Source organism: Pseudonaja textilis, chromosome 3 (genome assembly GCF_049901715.1).
Source record: "Pseudonaja textilis isolate UNSWEBS1 chromosome 3, rPseTex1.2, whole genome shotgun sequence".
Classification (NCBI taxonomy): Eukaryota; Metazoa; Chordata; class Lepidosauria; order Squamata; family Elapidae; genus Pseudonaja; species Pseudonaja textilis.
The window spans coordinates 154,108,214-154,125,287 of NC_141992.1; the positions used below are offsets into that span (position 1 = coordinate 154,108,214).

General features: G+C 37.3%; 1 protein-coding gene across 9 annotated transcripts in view; it reads left to right on the forward strand.

Annotated features, from left to right (window-relative positions):
• GREB1L (GREB1 like retinoic acid receptor coactivator) overlaps window positions 1-17,074 on the forward strand; it is a 149,556-nt gene that overhangs the window by 120,658 nt on the left and 11,824 nt on the right. For all 9 annotated transcript variants that reach the window (XM_026699327.2, XM_087931152.1, XM_087931150.1 and 6 more), the window contains 9 exons: window positions 266-605; window positions 1,579-1,694; window positions 2,638-2,882; window positions 6,036-6,589; window positions 11,716-11,818; window positions 12,204-12,359; window positions 12,490-12,629; window positions 13,333-13,494; window positions 16,734-16,938. In XM_026699327.2, coding sequence (XP_026555112.2) covers window positions 266-605; window positions 1,579-1,694; window positions 2,638-2,882; window positions 6,036-6,589; window positions 11,716-11,818; window positions 12,204-12,359; window positions 12,490-12,629; window positions 13,333-13,494; window positions 16,734-16,938 — 2,021 coding nt within the window. The remainder of the gene's footprint in view (window positions 1-265; window positions 606-1,578; window positions 1,695-2,637; window positions 2,883-6,035; window positions 6,590-11,715; window positions 11,819-12,203; window positions 12,360-12,489; window positions 12,630-13,332; window positions 13,495-16,733; window positions 16,939-17,074) is intronic.

The window sequence follows — 17,074 nt, forward strand, 5'->3', positions numbered from 1 at the left end:
TGTTGATTGGAAGTTATATTAATGCACATTTATAAATATTAATATTACCTCAGTGGGAATTTCTTATATTTGCTTAGATTATGTTTACTAGAGATCATCTGTATGACTGTAGCCTTTCAAAAATATAAAAGTTATATTTAAACACAATGTTTATATGCCCACAACTGAGCACAGAGGACTCCAACTGTCCAGAACAGAAGTATCATCTTTCATGCCAGATATGTTTATATCAAAATGACTAAAAAAAGACCTCTGTCCTTTCAAGGTATCCCAGGCTGCACAGTATGGTGATTCGCTGCTATCTCCTCATTCAGCAGTATTTGGAAGCCTTGATGGCTCTCACTACCATGGCCTCACTAAGAGACCACAGCACACCAGAAACGCTCAGCATAATGGATGACATCATCACTGCTCCTGGCAAGGATAAGAATGGCTGTGGCCACATGTTAGTGATCCGAATTCCTTCTGTGCAACTGGCAATGCTGGCAAAAGAGAGGCTGCAAGAGGCACGAGATAAACTAGGTCTGCAGTATCGTTTTGAGATAATTTTGGGAAACCCAGCTTCAGAGCTTATGGTTGCCAAGCACTTTGTGAAAAGATTAAAGGTTAGTTTCAAAGGCTTGTTTATGTCTGACTAAGAGCCCAATCTGATAAGCTTGCATGGAAACATATAGTACACTGTTTGATTTCTCTGTTAAATTTCTTATGGAGAAGCCACAAAGATGTTATATTGAATAGAAGCAGGATATAGTAGGGGAATATAATACTGGCATCCTCTCTTCTTTAATGAAATTCTATATATTTTATAAAACAAAGGAATCTATCTTGCAGAATTGTGGCTACAAATTATGAGTATTAACTGAGAGACATTAAACTATTCCGATCAGCCTATGCTTGTTCAAGTATTATTGATAGATTTAGGTAACAGATCATCACACATTGGAAGTGTTTGTTTACTTAGAGTTTACTTATGTACTCTCCCCCCTAATTTTTGTAGGTTTGTTTTTATATCAGATGAAATTCTTACCAAACATGGCAACAAGATTTAAAGACAGATCACACATAATGCTAATTCATAAGCTTGTCTAGTGTGAATGTAGCCATTTTTACCTGCCAACTCCAGAGCTACCACAGAGAGCAAAGAAGAAAGCAGAGATTCTCTGTCATAAATAATTTTCTCTGCCATGGAGTTTCTGAAGGTTCTCAGTCATGTCTTGTGACCTTTAAAACTGCCAGTATGCCTGAATCCTAATAAAGACATAGGAAATGCAATTTTTTTAAAAAGAACTGTGAGATTTGGAAAATGCCATAACTTCATTTGTATAAGAAAGAAAGGATTCACTATTTAGAAACTGCCTTAGTTTACATTTCATTGTTTTTGCTCTGGGAGTTGAATTGTAGAAGATTTCTAATGCAAGAATTTTAATTTATTTACATTTCCTGGTTTTTACAGACTTTTTAAAATTGATGTTCTACTTTTCAATTGCCATCCTCTACTAGGATTTTTTTTTTTTACAAAAAGAGTTTCTGAAACAACCTTAATGAAACTGAAAGCTTTCTTGTTATTCTTTCTCATAGGCATGGAGAGGAAATGAAGATGATGATTGGTTTCCTCATACTTACCAAGACTTAGAAGGTCTACCTTGTATTGTTGTTTTAACTGGCAAGGATCCATTAGGAGAAACATTTCCCAGGTATGCTGAATTACTCCATAGTGCAAATATAATAGCTCCCTAAAATATCTAGATTATTCCCAATTTCTTTCTTTAGGTGGCAATCTGATAATCTTCAACAACACATTTGTAATTTTTCTGTCTTATAGTTTAAAGGGAAAAAACAAACACATGAAGGCAGCTGTGAAAATAGACAGCATTCACTGAAAAAATATTTGATTGTGTTTCAAATCCCTAAGATCATAGTGCACAAGTTATTATAAAACTTAAGTATAACATATGAAAGAAACCAGCATATCTATTCAATAATACAGATAGAATTTTCATTAAATTGATATGAGCCATAATCTGGGTAATAGAAATAACTTTTCTTGGTTTCACAATGTGGCACAGAGGACATTTCATAAATGCAATGCTCCAATTGTAAAAAGGCTTCTTTTGGGCCCTTTAACTTCAAATCAGTTTATACTAATCTGGTTGCTGCCTAGTTTCATGGGGTTCAAGTCTCAGAATTTTCACCAATGATCCTGAAGCCTGGAAGATTATGGGAAGAAAAGCCCATACATGTAAATGGCATCATAAAAGTTTGTGTATATATTTGAACTTTCAGTATTTTTGCATAAATATGACCTACAATCTGATCTGTTCTCCACACAAATCCTAAAACTAGAATGCTGAAAAATCACGGTGACTGCCTCTATATCCTAAATATCGCAACCAAACAATTCTGACCAGTTCGTATTTTATAAAGCAATACAGTTAATTTGCATTTTATTTTATTTGTATAAAAAGTCTGTCCTATCTTCTTTGCAATATTGTTTTATATTATTAGCAAATTTAAAATACAAACTCAAAGAAAAACAAACACCCTCCTGTCCTGTGCATATGGTTCACTCATCACTTTAAAAGACAAGAATTATAACCCCATTGTCCAGCAAGCCTTTCTATATTGCTTTTTCCCCAGGTCTTTGAAATACTGTGATCTTCGGCTGATTGATTCAAGCTATTTAACTCGCACAGCCTTAGAACAAGAAGTAGGCCTAGCATGCTGCTATGTTTCCAAGGAGGCAATTCGAGGGCCTATTGTAGCTCTTGACCTTAGTGAAAAGGAGCAAGAGAAGACCAGCATTGGTGAGAATGATACTGATGAACTGTTGATTGACTTGGAGAGGCCACAAAGTAATAGCAGTGCTGTGACTGGAACTTCAGGTTGGTTCTGAATTTTATCATTCACAGTGCTATAGCTTGTAGTGAATGCCTTTTGTCCAGGAGGCACTGCTAATCCAGGATATAGCAGAGCAAATTTTACAGGATATAAGTAAATTGGGGGGGGGAGGGGGAGGATCCAGTAATTTTTAGGAGAGAATAGGAGAAGTGAAAAATGGAAAGGAATGGATATAGGTGAATTTTTAATACAATCCAGATTGATTATTTCAGAGTGAAGGGAATGGAGATGAAAGAGATGAAATGGGTATGCAAGACAGTTCAAGAGGAGACATTTAAAGTGGAAGAGTTATAGCCATCCTCAGAGTTGTCACAGTTTCCTCCTTCACTTATTAATGAGGCATTCATCCAATCAATACTCTGCCCTTAGGAGAGTGAGACATTGTAAGGTGGCTATGGGAGTTGCCCATGTCATCTTGCTATTAGGACCTTGGATTTGGAGGTGAGAATTGAAATTGTGACAGCTCTCTGGAGTGGCAGGTCAGCTCAAATGGCTGATTCTAAGTGCCCTTTCAATAGGCCGCCTTAAATGGTCAGAGGTGGCCTTTAATATGTATTAGGCAGATGAGGGCTATAACTGGCAAGGACTTTATCACATCTGTGGGTAGCGTAGTTTATTTCCTAGGTTTGAAGCAGGGATTTTGTAATTTTCATTTTCTTTCTTTGTTTTTTAGACGATTAAAATGGTGTTTAAAAGGTTTGCTTTGGGGCTTCCAAAATATTTTTTGTGTATTTTTTATTTAAAATAGTAGGAAACCCTTGCCAGTTAATGGTCACTTAGGTTAATGGGATCTACCTCAGAAAAGGGTTCAGGAACTGCTTATAGATCTCAAACCTCAAGTTTTCTACTACTCTGTCTAACAACAAAGTGTTGGGCTAGAGTGGCTCTTGCCTGTTCCAGTCCACCACCTAGAATGGGCATTTTATCTTGTCTAGACATAGGACCATACCTAGCATTCAGTTGGCTTCCAGGAAATTGGCAAATGGGATCTAAATATAGCAATCCTTTTATCTGAGATAGTTTGAAGGTAATTGCAAAGTATTAGTAGTGGATAATATTATGCAGGATTTCAAATAGCCTTGAATGCAGGTGGAAGGCTCAAACATTCTTCCAATTAGTATTATGAAAAAATGATATTATTTCTTTTCTGAGCCAATATTACATATATTTTTTTCTGATGTGGACTAATTTTGAGCTTTATTGACTAAAGTTCAGTGACCAGGGATGGCACAGTCATTGCTGCCAGCTGAGTAGCAAAGAGAGGCCTGGCCTATTGTGCTTTTTGTCTGTCTAGAAAGTGAACATAGTAGCCAGGGTGGGTAGAATTAGTATTAGAGTTGTTTTTATTCAAATATCTATTGAGCTCTGAAGTCAGTGAAAGTCTCTTACAGCCCTGCTGTAGTTAGAATAAAATATTTGTGGAGAGAGGGGGAAATTTTTGTACTTCTTCCAAGAATTATAATCTTATTGACAAAATAAGAAATATTGATGTGACCATGACCCAAAAATGTTTATCAAACCGTGATGCAGATCTGTTCTTTATTACCTGGACAGGATTTCTGTTCTTATTCTATAAGATTTGTACTAGGTCTACCAACTCTTGATTGCAAAAATACAGATAACCATTAGAGGGCAGCAAAGAGATGCAAAAAACTTGCTATCTTTACTGCTATCTGGTGACTACTAAATCTGTGGAAATTATACTCTTGTTACATGTTCCTTTTTAGATCATTGTATTTGAAATTTGGTAAAATTAGGCTTCTTGGAGTTGGTTTTCTTCTGTTAATCTTTTCAAATAATCATTCCTAAGAACTGAGAACAGGATGTTATGAAGAATTCCACAGTACAATAAATCATGGCTTGTGTATCCATAATTTATTAAATCTAAATTGGCAGATTCAACACATAAGCAAACTACATTATGGGTTGGTACTTATATGCTGTTTTTAAGCCCTTAATAACAATAGCACTTAGACTTATATACAACTTCACAGTGCTTTACAGCCCTCTCTAAGCGGTTTATAGAGTCAGCATATTTCCCCCAACAATCTGGGTCCTCATTTTACCCACCTTGGAAAGATGGAAGGCTGAGTCAACTTTGAGCTTGGTGAGATTCGATCTACCAAATTACAGGCAGCCAGCAGCCAGCAGAAGTAGCCTTCAGTACTGCATTCTAAACACTGCGCCACCGCAGCTCTTACCGCATCTCTTACCACAGCTCTTAATAATAATGTTTACTTTAGTTAATACTGAATGAGGTTATACTGACTAGTGACATAGGGGAATATATGATAGGTAGAGAGATCATAATTCCAGTGCCTCGTTGTGATTTCATAACATCTTTTAAAAGGTTGAATATACACTGATTTAAATAAAAAGGAACTTTCCTGGGTCTAGACTTAGTAACCCAACGTTCCAGTGATTTTCTGGTTGACAGAATAAACAAACACTGCTGTAAAAATTTTCTCTTTTCAGGTCTTGCTCATGTACTGTTTACAAAAGACAACATGCTTTTATCATTGCCTCTTTCATAGTATAAATTATATTTAATTTTTGGCTCCCTAGTTGCTATTAATATAACAGGGTTGGGTGAAGAAAAAAATCAATAGTATTTTTTTGTACACGAATCCTTGCCTTCCTAAACATTGTACACTAATAGTTTGACAACATGGCACTACAATGACACATTTCTAGATTACATGGCTGAACTTTTGCGATACTTAAATCTTGCGTGAATTTACGTTGTGATATTTCACAGATTCTGGCCATTTGTGATGTATCTTTTAGAAACATTTTTCAAAATATTGCCTTCTTTGTGAAGATATTTTGTGGGATGATGGTTACACATTAAACATTTGCTGATTCCTGCTGCATTTTTGCTGATGAAAGATTTCCTACACCTTTCACAAATTGTAGAAATGTGATGATATGGACTGTTCTGTTTACATTTCTGCATGTCCTTAAATTCTCTGTTCACGTCTATTTACCTATCCTCTCCTGATCTTTTGTGCTGTTCCAAAGCTCAAGTGCTAGCAGGATATTTTTGGTATAGAAGTTGCAGGGCAATGTATTATGCATTATATGTTACTGGATATCCTTCAGCCCTTCCTTTTCCTTCCTTTCAATCTATCTTCCAGGTTCTATAGCAGAAAATGGAGTGAGCTCCTCTAGTGCCACAGACAAGTCTCAGAAACAGTCACTGTCTATGAACTTCCAGAATGTTGCTACTAGCTCTGTTGATGAAGGCTTTGCTGCTGGGGAGCCTTTGAAACAAGAATGTGACTCTCTAGCCAACCAGATAGCCAGCAGTACCACGTCTAAATTGGCATCAGCTTCCCCTTTGGTCAGCCAGCCCTTCCGATGGCCTAACCAGCCAGCAAAAAATTGCAAGACATTGCACATATGCTTACCCCGAATTGTGATCTTGTCAAAAGCTGCATATAGCCTCCTTGGCTCACAGAAAAGTGGGCAGACACCTTTTTCTTCTGCTTTGTTACCTCATGCCGACGTGTCTTGGGTGAGCTCGTTAAGGCCTTTGCTTCACAAGGATATGACCAGTGAAGAGCAATCTCTTTACTACCGACAGTGGACTGCTGTACGGCAACACCATGCAGACTACAGCAACCATGGTGAAACCACTAGCAGCAGGAGTTTTCATCCACGACGGCTACTTCTTACAGGGCCACCTCAGGTAAACAGTTATTATGGGGCAGACCAGACTTCTCCAGCCTGGCTTCTTCCAGATGAGTTGGGAAGATGTGTTTCCCACCTTTGAGTTATGTTGGCTAGGAATACTGGAAATAGAAATTCTTAAACATCTAGGTGCTCTTACAAAATAAGAAAGAATAAAATGTTTAGTAATTCACATTTATTAATGATAAAATACACTTTGAGAAATATAATTTATAAGCAACTGTGACTATTTGGAGCATGTAAATTCCCTGGAACCTTTTATTCTAGGCTGTAATATTAAATGCTTCTATTATAGTGTGAATCACTACATCCTTGGAGTGAATTTTATGATTGTTTTGATGTCAGTTGGGCCCAAACCAATGACCTTCCAGAGACATTTGCACCAGGGGTGGGATTCTACCGGTTCCCACTGGTTCTATAGAACTGAATGTTCAGATTCGGCCCAGTTTGGAGAACCGGCAAATTGTGCCCCTGGCTGGCCCCACCCTTTCCTCTCCCGGCCACTCGCCTCTGATGAGGCTGAAGATCTGTTGCTGGAGCTGCTGGGCTTTAAGCCTGGAGCAAGAATCCATTTCTCTCCTCCCCCCCCGCATCCCATTTGGAAGATATTGAGTTAGTTTTGCTGTTGCTTACTACCTCCTCCATGCTTCCTAAATGAGATAGATCGAGTGGGAAGTGGCTTGTGGGTGTGAAATTAAGTCTCCTTCCTATAAAATCCATTCAGAAAACAAAGGAGCAGATATATGGTTTAATTCTGCTTCAGCCGAGATTGCTGGAGAGAAAGTAGTTATTTAATTGATTAATTCATTGGAAATTGCTGTGTTAGGCTCCAGGCTTAAAGCCCAGCAGCTCCAGCAACAGATCTTCAGCCTCATCAGAGGCGAGTGGCCGGGAGAGGAAAGGGTGGGACCAGCCAGGGGCACAATTTGGGATGTGGTGCTTATATGGGCTATAAACAGGTAATACTCAGCCTTAAAATTATGTTATGTAGGTAGAAAGGCAATTAGATTTGCTGGCCTTCCTAGGTATGATTTTCAGTAGTCAGTCTCTGCTGCTTTACACTACTAATATAGTTAAACCAAATACCTAGCTTTAAATTTAAGACTGCACGAGCCCTAGAACATTTTAATGGACTAGGAACAGCCATCCTGGAAGAGATATTTGGGGGGGGGGTGACTTTACTCTTTAAAATTGTGTCCTTGTGATGGAGGGGCAGTTTATATTACATTTTATAGATTAATCCACCAGTAGAAAATAGGTAACATCCATTTGAGGTCAATCCATGCATTTAGTGAGGAGGAGGAGGCAATATTAAATCAGAGCTTTGGTACAAAGGGCAATCCAGTAGAAGTGCCTTGATGGTTCTGTCCAGGGACATAAGCGTGGTAAGTATGGAATCTTATTAAATCAATTCATATAGAGATACAATGCTCAGTATCTTTAAAATTGGTAATTCTTTCATGTTACTGACTTGGGAGTAATCAAATGATCAAGTCTCATGCTGCCTGGGGAATTCTGGGAATTGAAGTCCACATGTCTTAAAGAAGTTGCTAAGCTTGAAAAACACTCACTATAACTTCTTGGGAGCCTGGGTTATTTTCCTGCATTTTGGAAATAAGGATATTATCTTATTGCGCCTGGTGCAGAGATGCAGCTGAAATCTAGTTAGATGCTAATTGGAAGGTTAAAGCAGCAGATACATATAGTCTTTGACTTACAACTATTTGTTTAGCCTCCATTTAAAGTTACAACAGCTCTGAAAAATGTGACTTCTATTTCTTCCTCCCCCAGGGATGGACTGAGAGAGAAAGAGAGAGAGGAAGGGAGGGAGGGAAAGAGAGAGAGACACACACAGAGAGAGGGAGGGAGGGAAAGAGAGAGAGACAAGACACACACACAGAGAGAGAAGACACACACACAGAGGGAGAGAGAGAGAGAGGCAAGAGACAGAGGCAGAGACAGAGAGAGAAAGGGAGGGAGAAAGAAAGAGAGAGAGACAGAGAGAGAGTTAACTATTTAGAAGAAAATAGAAAAATGACTCTGAGTGTTTAAGGTTGCAGACCCCGGGTTAGGTAAACACTATGGTCATTAAGTGAACCTTGTGGTCATTAAGCAAACATTGTGGTTGTTAAACAAGTCCATTTTCCCCAATGGGCATTTTTAACCGGAAACCAGAAGGAATTGTTGGAAACTGGCAAAAAACATAGAAAACCTCAGTCATAAGACTGTGTGGGATGTTGTAACTGGTCATAAGTGTGTGTGCGTGAGTGTGTGTGTGTATGTGCATGCATGGCTGTCAAAACACCAAAAACAAGTCAAGTAGCTCTGGGTAGGTCAGTCGTAAATTAGAACATTTGCTAAGCGACTGGCCATTAAGCGAGGACCACTTATATTTGGTTTGCCAGTCACACGACCACCAAGCCACACCCACAAATTAGGCCACGCCCACAGAACCAGAAATTTGAGATACCACCCCTGATTTGCACACTATGCTGGGTCTTTTTCCCTCTGAACCTATGTATAAGCCATGAAATCTATGCTTCAGAGCAGATGTGGTTGCATTTTCATTAGATTCGAGCAGAATGGTACCAGGATACTTAATTCTGTGTGTTTCTTAATTGAATTTTGCATGCTTCTGCATGTTTGTAAGAATGAGCAACAAATTATTGCATGCTGCTTGTTTCTATTACTATGCCCTTCCTTTATGGACAGTAATAAAAATAACCAGGAAGGGTAAAGTTTAATGCTATATAAACCAGAGTTCTAGTTAATTGTTCCTGAAAAATCTAGAATTACAATTACAAATTAGAATAATTCCAAATTACTTGGGGGTAATAAACAGGAAATGAGTATTCTGGAGCCTGGTTTAAGACGCTATAATATATCCTACCTGTTAGTTTGAGTTACTTGTGGAAAGAGGCACTAATAGAGTAAACAGCAAGTCTCAATTTATCAATATGTGCCAATTTCACAGTATTTCTTCCTATTGAGTGTGAATTACTGTAGAAGTGCAGCTTCAAATAGATTTCTTATACTTAGTGTAAGTAAAAATGGTAGTAATGATTACCATATAAGAAAAGAAAGCTCCAGTGTGTATGATTAAGTTGGGTGCCATTGAGTTGGACTGGACTGTTGGTCATTGCAAGGACAAATGTTTACCATCTTAATAAATCTCTGGCTTGCAGCTTTTGCAAGGAGTTCCAGGGATTCTTTTAATCCTATGTTTCCACCTTAGCTATTGCTTCCCCCTTCTTCTACTGCCTCAGTCTTGCCTTCATAATTGAGGGATTTTTTTCCTGATTTATTATCTGCTCATATCATATGCCCCAAATCTCACAAAGTCTGCCGTGTCAATCAAATGCTATAGGACATATTTTTAGCTTTTATAGCTGAGTAATAATTTTTAAAAGAACCTTTTGGTCCTTGCATATTCATGCTTGCTGATGACATACATCTACTTCCTGCAGGCAAGGGGAAATCCATAGTCAGTGATACAAAATATTATTTTCTTTATATCAAAACATGGTGTGAAGATTGGGGTCTATTTAATATTTGTAATAAATTTTGTACACAAAAATATAAGTTGAGCTTCTTGCAAATTGATCCTCCAAACATTATCCAGTGAAATAATCCAGTCCTCACCTAAGACTTCATCTTAGTTTTAGGGCAACAGTTTTTTTGAGAAAACCACTTTCATTTTATAAATAAAGGTTTAAAGGTATCCCCCATCCAGTCATGACTGACTCAAGAGGCCAATGCTTATCTCTGATTCTTAGCCAAGGGAGCCTGCATGGTCTGAGAGAAGCTTCCGTCATCATGTGGACCGCGTGAAAATACTGAATGAATTTAACCTTCCCACTGAAGTGGTACTTAATTATCTACTTACATTTGCATGCTATTGAATATCTGGTCTGTCAACTTTTCAGATGAGAAGTCCAATGTCTTCACCGCTGAGCCATCATGTCACACACATCCCTATAAAGTATTAGAGAGTATTAATTTCCAAGATTGATGAGACCGCTGAGATTATTAGTAATACCTTTCCAGCACTTGAAATCTAATGGATTATTTTTTTAAGGTCCCTGATCATTCAGTGTTTTTCTTTTCACAGTGATCAAGTCTATTAAAAAAAAAATAATAATAAATTCCATTCACCTCAGTACACAGATAGCATTTTCAAGTTCTAACATTTTGGTGCCCTATCTCAAAGCTTGAAGTTCACAGGTGTACAGGAAAAATTACAATGTGTAGTAATTCACAATTTCTATAACAACTTAGTTCATGTTAGACTTGTACTATTGTCATGTTCCTCCCACAGATTTTAATGAAAAGAGTTTTTTTAAATAAGTGATGACCTTTACATGAAGCATATGACTTGAAAAGCTCTCTGTTCTTTTTAAAATGGATAAAAACCTGATTAAAATAAAAATAATTTCCAGCAATTGATAGTACATTTGCATGAATGAATCAGTCCTGTATTGATTAAAATATTTGATATTAGATAGTGAGGAAAAATAGAATGGACGAATGAAATAATGTTATTGAGCAGTTTATTTCCACTAAGAGAAGAAGAGCTGATTGATTTTGTATAATATTGATTTAAATAATATTAATATTAGATAATATTTGAATTAAATTATTGGAAGTCATATGAAGGTTTTGTAATCTGAATCTTTGTTTTGTTAAGTCCAAATGTAAGCATGTAATTTTCTTACCTGCAAGAAATCACTGAATCTTCAGTAAATTATAGCAATGAAAGTTTGGGCAAGCAAGCATATTAATTAAAGAAAGATTTCTGTGAACAATGATTTGATCTTATAAGCTGCTCATAATTATAGACATCTCAGGGCTTTATCTGAAAGAATTTTAAGGCATAACTATTGCTTTTGAAAAATTCATTGTGCAACAAGCTAGGTAAATTTTGATTTTAAAAAATAATATTCTGAAACCCCATTTAATAGATACTTGGTGTTCTAAAGTGTATTGTCATGCCTACATTTTGTCACAGCTTGAACGAACAATGATTCTTTTTTGAAATGATTGAAGTAGGAGATCCCAGAACAAAATGAATAGACTTTTCTGATAGTATATTTTCAAAAGCTGTTTTTTATTATTATTATTTAGGTTGGGAAAACTGGCTCTTATTTGCAGTTCCTACGAATTCTCTTTAGAATGCTGATCAGATTGCTGGAGGTAGACGTGTATGATGAGGAAGATATTAATATCAGTGAGTACTAAGGGCCTCTGTTCTAATTTCTGAAGACAGTTCTTTTTAATATATGTGCAGCTTACAGAGTACTCTAAAAAGAGAAAACCAACTCTTTTAATACAAATTTGGCCTTGTGTTAGCACAAAAAAGTGGAGGGAGTAATGACAAATCAGAAGTAGGAATGTCAAATTATTCTTGACCAACATTCTCCCTGATACTTTCCCTGATAATAAAATATTATTTTTAAAGACATTTGTCTAATTTCTCTAAAATACTTTACAGTTTTTATATACTTAACATTGAAATTGTAATATTTACTGAAAACATTGTAATCTGTATGAGGAATTTAGATAACATAAAACTATGATTTGAATATTAACTGGTTATTCATATTTTCTTTTAGATCATGTGGAAGAAAATGATGTTGCCCAGGCTAGCAGTGATCAATGGCCCGACATTGAACTTGTCAGGAAAATGAATTTTGATTTCAGTGTGCATGATCCCAAATATGTTCTTATGAGTCCAGTCTACACAGAGCAACTGCAAAAAATAAAGCAGGGTGAGGGAAACACTAAATTATAGTTATTTCTTCCTACCTAGTTTTTCAGAAACTTTATTGGGGTATTTTAGCAAATACTTTTTAGGATTTGTTAAGTTGACTGTTTTCCTTTTATTGCCTTTGTCCACAGAACCCAACAGAGAAATCAGAGTTGAAGAATCCAGAAAACGTAATACTGTTTCTATGATGCTGACTAAATATGCAGCTTACAATACTTTCCACCACTGTGAACAGTGCCATCAATATATGGACACAAATCCTTCAGCTCCGGTATGCAATGTTTCCGTCTAGCAGGCATTATTTTTTTCACCAGGGTCCCATTGAGGGGAAAAAAGATTTCTAAGAGTGATGCTTTTATGAGAACAGAATGGAATAGTGGTTAAAGTATTGAAAACAATTTATGATTTATATGGAGTTTCTCTTTTCTTTTGGAAAAAGCTACTGTATGTAAATACATGCCTGCGGATGCTTTGGCTTTTGATAGAAAGGGTTCTTAAAAGAAATGTGGGAATATGAACACAGAACTACTGATGACTTATTAACACAGTTGTGTCATTTTCTGGGATTGTACAGGTATTTGCTGTATCCATGTGATGCAGGAAACATTTATATTGCAGATAAATGCTATATTCATAAACCTGTGTCTTGTAAAATATCTTTTCTGAAAGCATTACATAGCTTTAGTCAATATTCCTTAGTATGCGACTATGGGCAAAGTTTTACTAGCAATATGAAAACATTCTTATCCTAAATTGTGATGCAAAATGAAGATAAGTCAAACAGCATGCAGCATATTCTTGCAAATTCATTGAAAATAGATCCTATTTTGCGGATAATATTTTCCTAAGAGTAATGCAAATAAGCTTCTCAAATATATAACATTTGATAATATACCCTCACAAACTAAAGTTGGTTAATATTGCCAGTTGGTCTCTTTAGTGTGTCACAATATCTTTTTCTCCCTTGTATGCAGATGTCTGATTCTACCCTACATGCCTTTACATTCTCATCCTCAATGTTAGGAGAAGAGATTCAGCTACATTTTATCATTCCTAAATCCAAAGAAAACTATTTTGTCTTCAGCAAACAGGGCAGACATTTGGAAAGCATGCGTCTTCCTCTTGTGTCTGATAAGGTTAGTGAAATGTGTTTTAACTGAGGTGGTGAGTTATATAGATACGTGCAAGTATTGATTTAAGTGAGGATTGATTTCCTTATTGATAGGCCCCAGTTTGTGAGAATTGGAAGAAAAGTTTCTTAATCCATCTCCTTGAGTACAGGTTCTCCACAAGGCTGTGTCTTGAGTCTGTTACTGTTCACCTTGATGACTCACTAAAGGAGGGTCAGCCAATTTCAATGTACACATGTTGTACACTGACAATAAAAGTTTGAAATCACGACTGCTGAGCCAGATCTGCTACGAATCATATTGTGAAGTATGCAGATGACACGGCAGTGGTGGGTCTTATCTGGGATGACAGTGAAGATGCTTATAGAGAAGAGGTCAGGGGTGTGATTCTACCGGTTCAGACTGGTTCTATAGAATCGGTTGTTATGAATCTATGGAGTTCAGAGAACCGGCAAATCGTGCCCCTGGCTGGCTCTGCCCCTGTCCCCCCTCCCCTCCCCTCCCCGCCCCACCCAGTCAGTCCTTATCGCGCATGCATGGCATCGCGCACTTGCCTGACATCACTGACTGCATTCTCCCCTGCCCAGTCACTTCTTAAGGTATTTCTTTTTTTCCCCTCCCAACGATCAGCTGTTCAACCAGGAGGCTTCCCTGACACCCAGGATGCAAAAAGGGGCATGGAGGGGGGACACAGCAACCCCCCCTGCACTGTTTTTTGCCTTCCAAGGGCCCCAGGGAAGCCTTCTGGGAGTAAAAACGCCCCCTAAGGCCCAGGTGGCAAATAATGTGGAGAGAGTTGCTGCCAAAAAAAAAAGAAGAAGCCACACCCACCCAGTCACATGACCATGCCCACCTAGCCACGCCCACAGAACCGGTTGTTAAAAAATTTGAATCCCACCCCTGGAAGAGAAGGCTCTGGTGGACTGGGTGCAATAAAAGTAACCTGGTTCTAAATGTTAATAAAACAAAGGAGATCATTGTAGATTTTAGAAAGAGCTGGCATAGTCATACTCCACTCAATATCAAGGATACAGTTGTAGAAGTCATCAAAAGTATTAAGTATCTGGTGGTGCCGATAATTAACTATCTGAATTGGCCTGAACACATCATCCTTAGTAAACATGCAAACCAGCATCTGCATTTTCTGCATCAGATGAGGAGAGCAGATTTTTCTCCTTCTGTCCTGGCCACTTTTTAAGGCATGATTGAGAGCAGTTTAACAAACTGCATCACTGTTTGGTTTGGTGTCAGCAGTCCCTGAGATAGAAGATCCATAGAGAGAGTGGTAAGAATAGCCGAGAAGATTATAGGAAGCTCACTTCCTATTATTCAGGATACTGCTTATAAGCGCTATGTGCTTGGAGCTGAAAACATTGTTAGAGACCCCACACACCCACTTTACTGTCCGTTTCTGTTGCTCCCCTCTTGAAGGATTTTTTGAAATATTTCTAGTAGGACTACCAGATTCTGTAACCGCTTTGTTTCCTATGCCATCCATCTGATAAACTCACAAGATTCGGGTTTTTTTTGCCATGTTCATGTAGACATCCAAACTAGACTCTGTTTCTTTGTGTCGTGTATGTATGTATGTATGTTTGTGTGTGTGTGCGTGCGTGCGTGTACACACACACACACACACACACGGTATTCAGCTTTGTTCGGGTATTTTCCCACATCATTGTAGTTGTGCTTTTAAAGTTGTAGCAACGTTTCGGCAGAATCTCATCTGCCATCATCAGGCTTCTGTATTGTGTTCGTCTGTGAGTCAGGCTTTTACAGTTGTAAAAGACGAACACAATACAGACGAACACAATACAGAAGCCTGATGATGGCAGATGAGATTCTGCCGAATCGTTGCTACAGCTTTAAAAGCACAACTACAATGACGTGGGAAAATACCCAAACAAAGCTGAATACCATACATGTAAGTACCCGTGAAAACTTAAGATAGATAGATAGATATAGATATAGATATAGATATAGATATAGATATAGATATATATGGTATATGCAGAATTTTTATTTGCTTATTTATTTTTTATATTTATTTATTTATTTTGTCCTGTTTATGTAGTGTATATTGGAGGTGGTGAACCTTTGAGAACGTATGCAATGAAATTTCATTTTAATGAATGCCGATCAGTGTACATTTAAAGTAACAGTAAACTTATTCTAAGTTCTAAGTCTATAAAAGAATATATCTAAGAGGCTGATACTCAGTTCCAGAGTCTGAATTCGGTCTCTTTTTCATTACCTTCAATTAACTCATGGATTATTTATTTTCTAGCCATATAAGCATCTCGTTGCTCAGGGTTGAGGCCCATTGTGTATGTCCCTTATCCATGTATATAAATGTAAAACCAAAGATGCATAGGGACTAAAAACTGCTGAGCAAGATTGTGGATTTCTTTCACTACTTTCAATGCTAACCAGCAAGCATTGAGAATGGTTGCTGGAAGACAAGCAAGAACTATAAAGCTCCCTTCACCAACTAGTAGAGAAGTACAAAGATAGCCTTGCAGAAGAGGTGCAGCAGCCATTCGGAAAACATAAATTTACCTCAGAAAAACAGGAAGGGTGAGAAAGAAGCTCAAGAAGCCCATCTCTATTTAGTATAAGAGGCTAGGAAAGAGAAATGCTGTCAAGCTTTCCATTTTCTGATATTATAATCTACTGTATATCAAGAAAGTAGAGTTCTGGTATTCATTGGGACATTTGTTTCCTGACCTATCTTGAAGGGATGACAGTATTAGAGATCACTGTTAAACATTCTGCTTTCTGAAAATTCTGTCCACCCACTTTTAATCTAAATAGAGGATCACAACCATTACCGGTGAGATTTTACCATTTGGTGAGATTAAATTTAAGGTGCACTGTGAGGGTTTTCTGGATTCAAAGTGCTGATACATTAGTAGGTATTTTAGATACTCAACTATCAGTTCCCCCTTTCCATCTCTCAGTTTTATAAACTGATTTCAGCCTATCCAGGTTTTCTTTTAGGAATAAAGCCAACATACATGAATTCTATGTTATACAACTGTATAACAATTTAAAATTATTCTTCACAATATTTATGGAGAAAAGACCGAAGGCTGAAAATTAAAGAATGTTCTGGTTGGCAGAATTCTCCCAGCATGATTTTTCCATATATCACATAGTCCTGAAAATAAGTAAGATTAAAATCATGGACAATGAGTATATATATATGAGACACATTATATTTCCTTTGGCTTGTCATCCTGTAGAATTTGAATACAGTAAAGAGTCCTATTTTTACACCTTCAAGTGGACGTCATGAACATGGTCTCTTGAATCTTTATCATGCTATGGAAGGTATCAGCCATCTCCATCTTCTTGTGGTCAAGGAATATGAAATGCCACTTTACCGCAAATATTGGCCCAACCATATCATGCTGGTTCTACCTGGCATGTTCAACAATGCAGGAGTTGGTGAGTAAGACAAGATACAAGTCTAGAATATGGGTATTTTCCTTTTGTTTGCAAGAAAAATCCATGATAAAGACATGAATGTTTCTGAAGTTGTATAAAAATATTTCAGTCTAGTTAGCAGTAAACTTTCAAATAG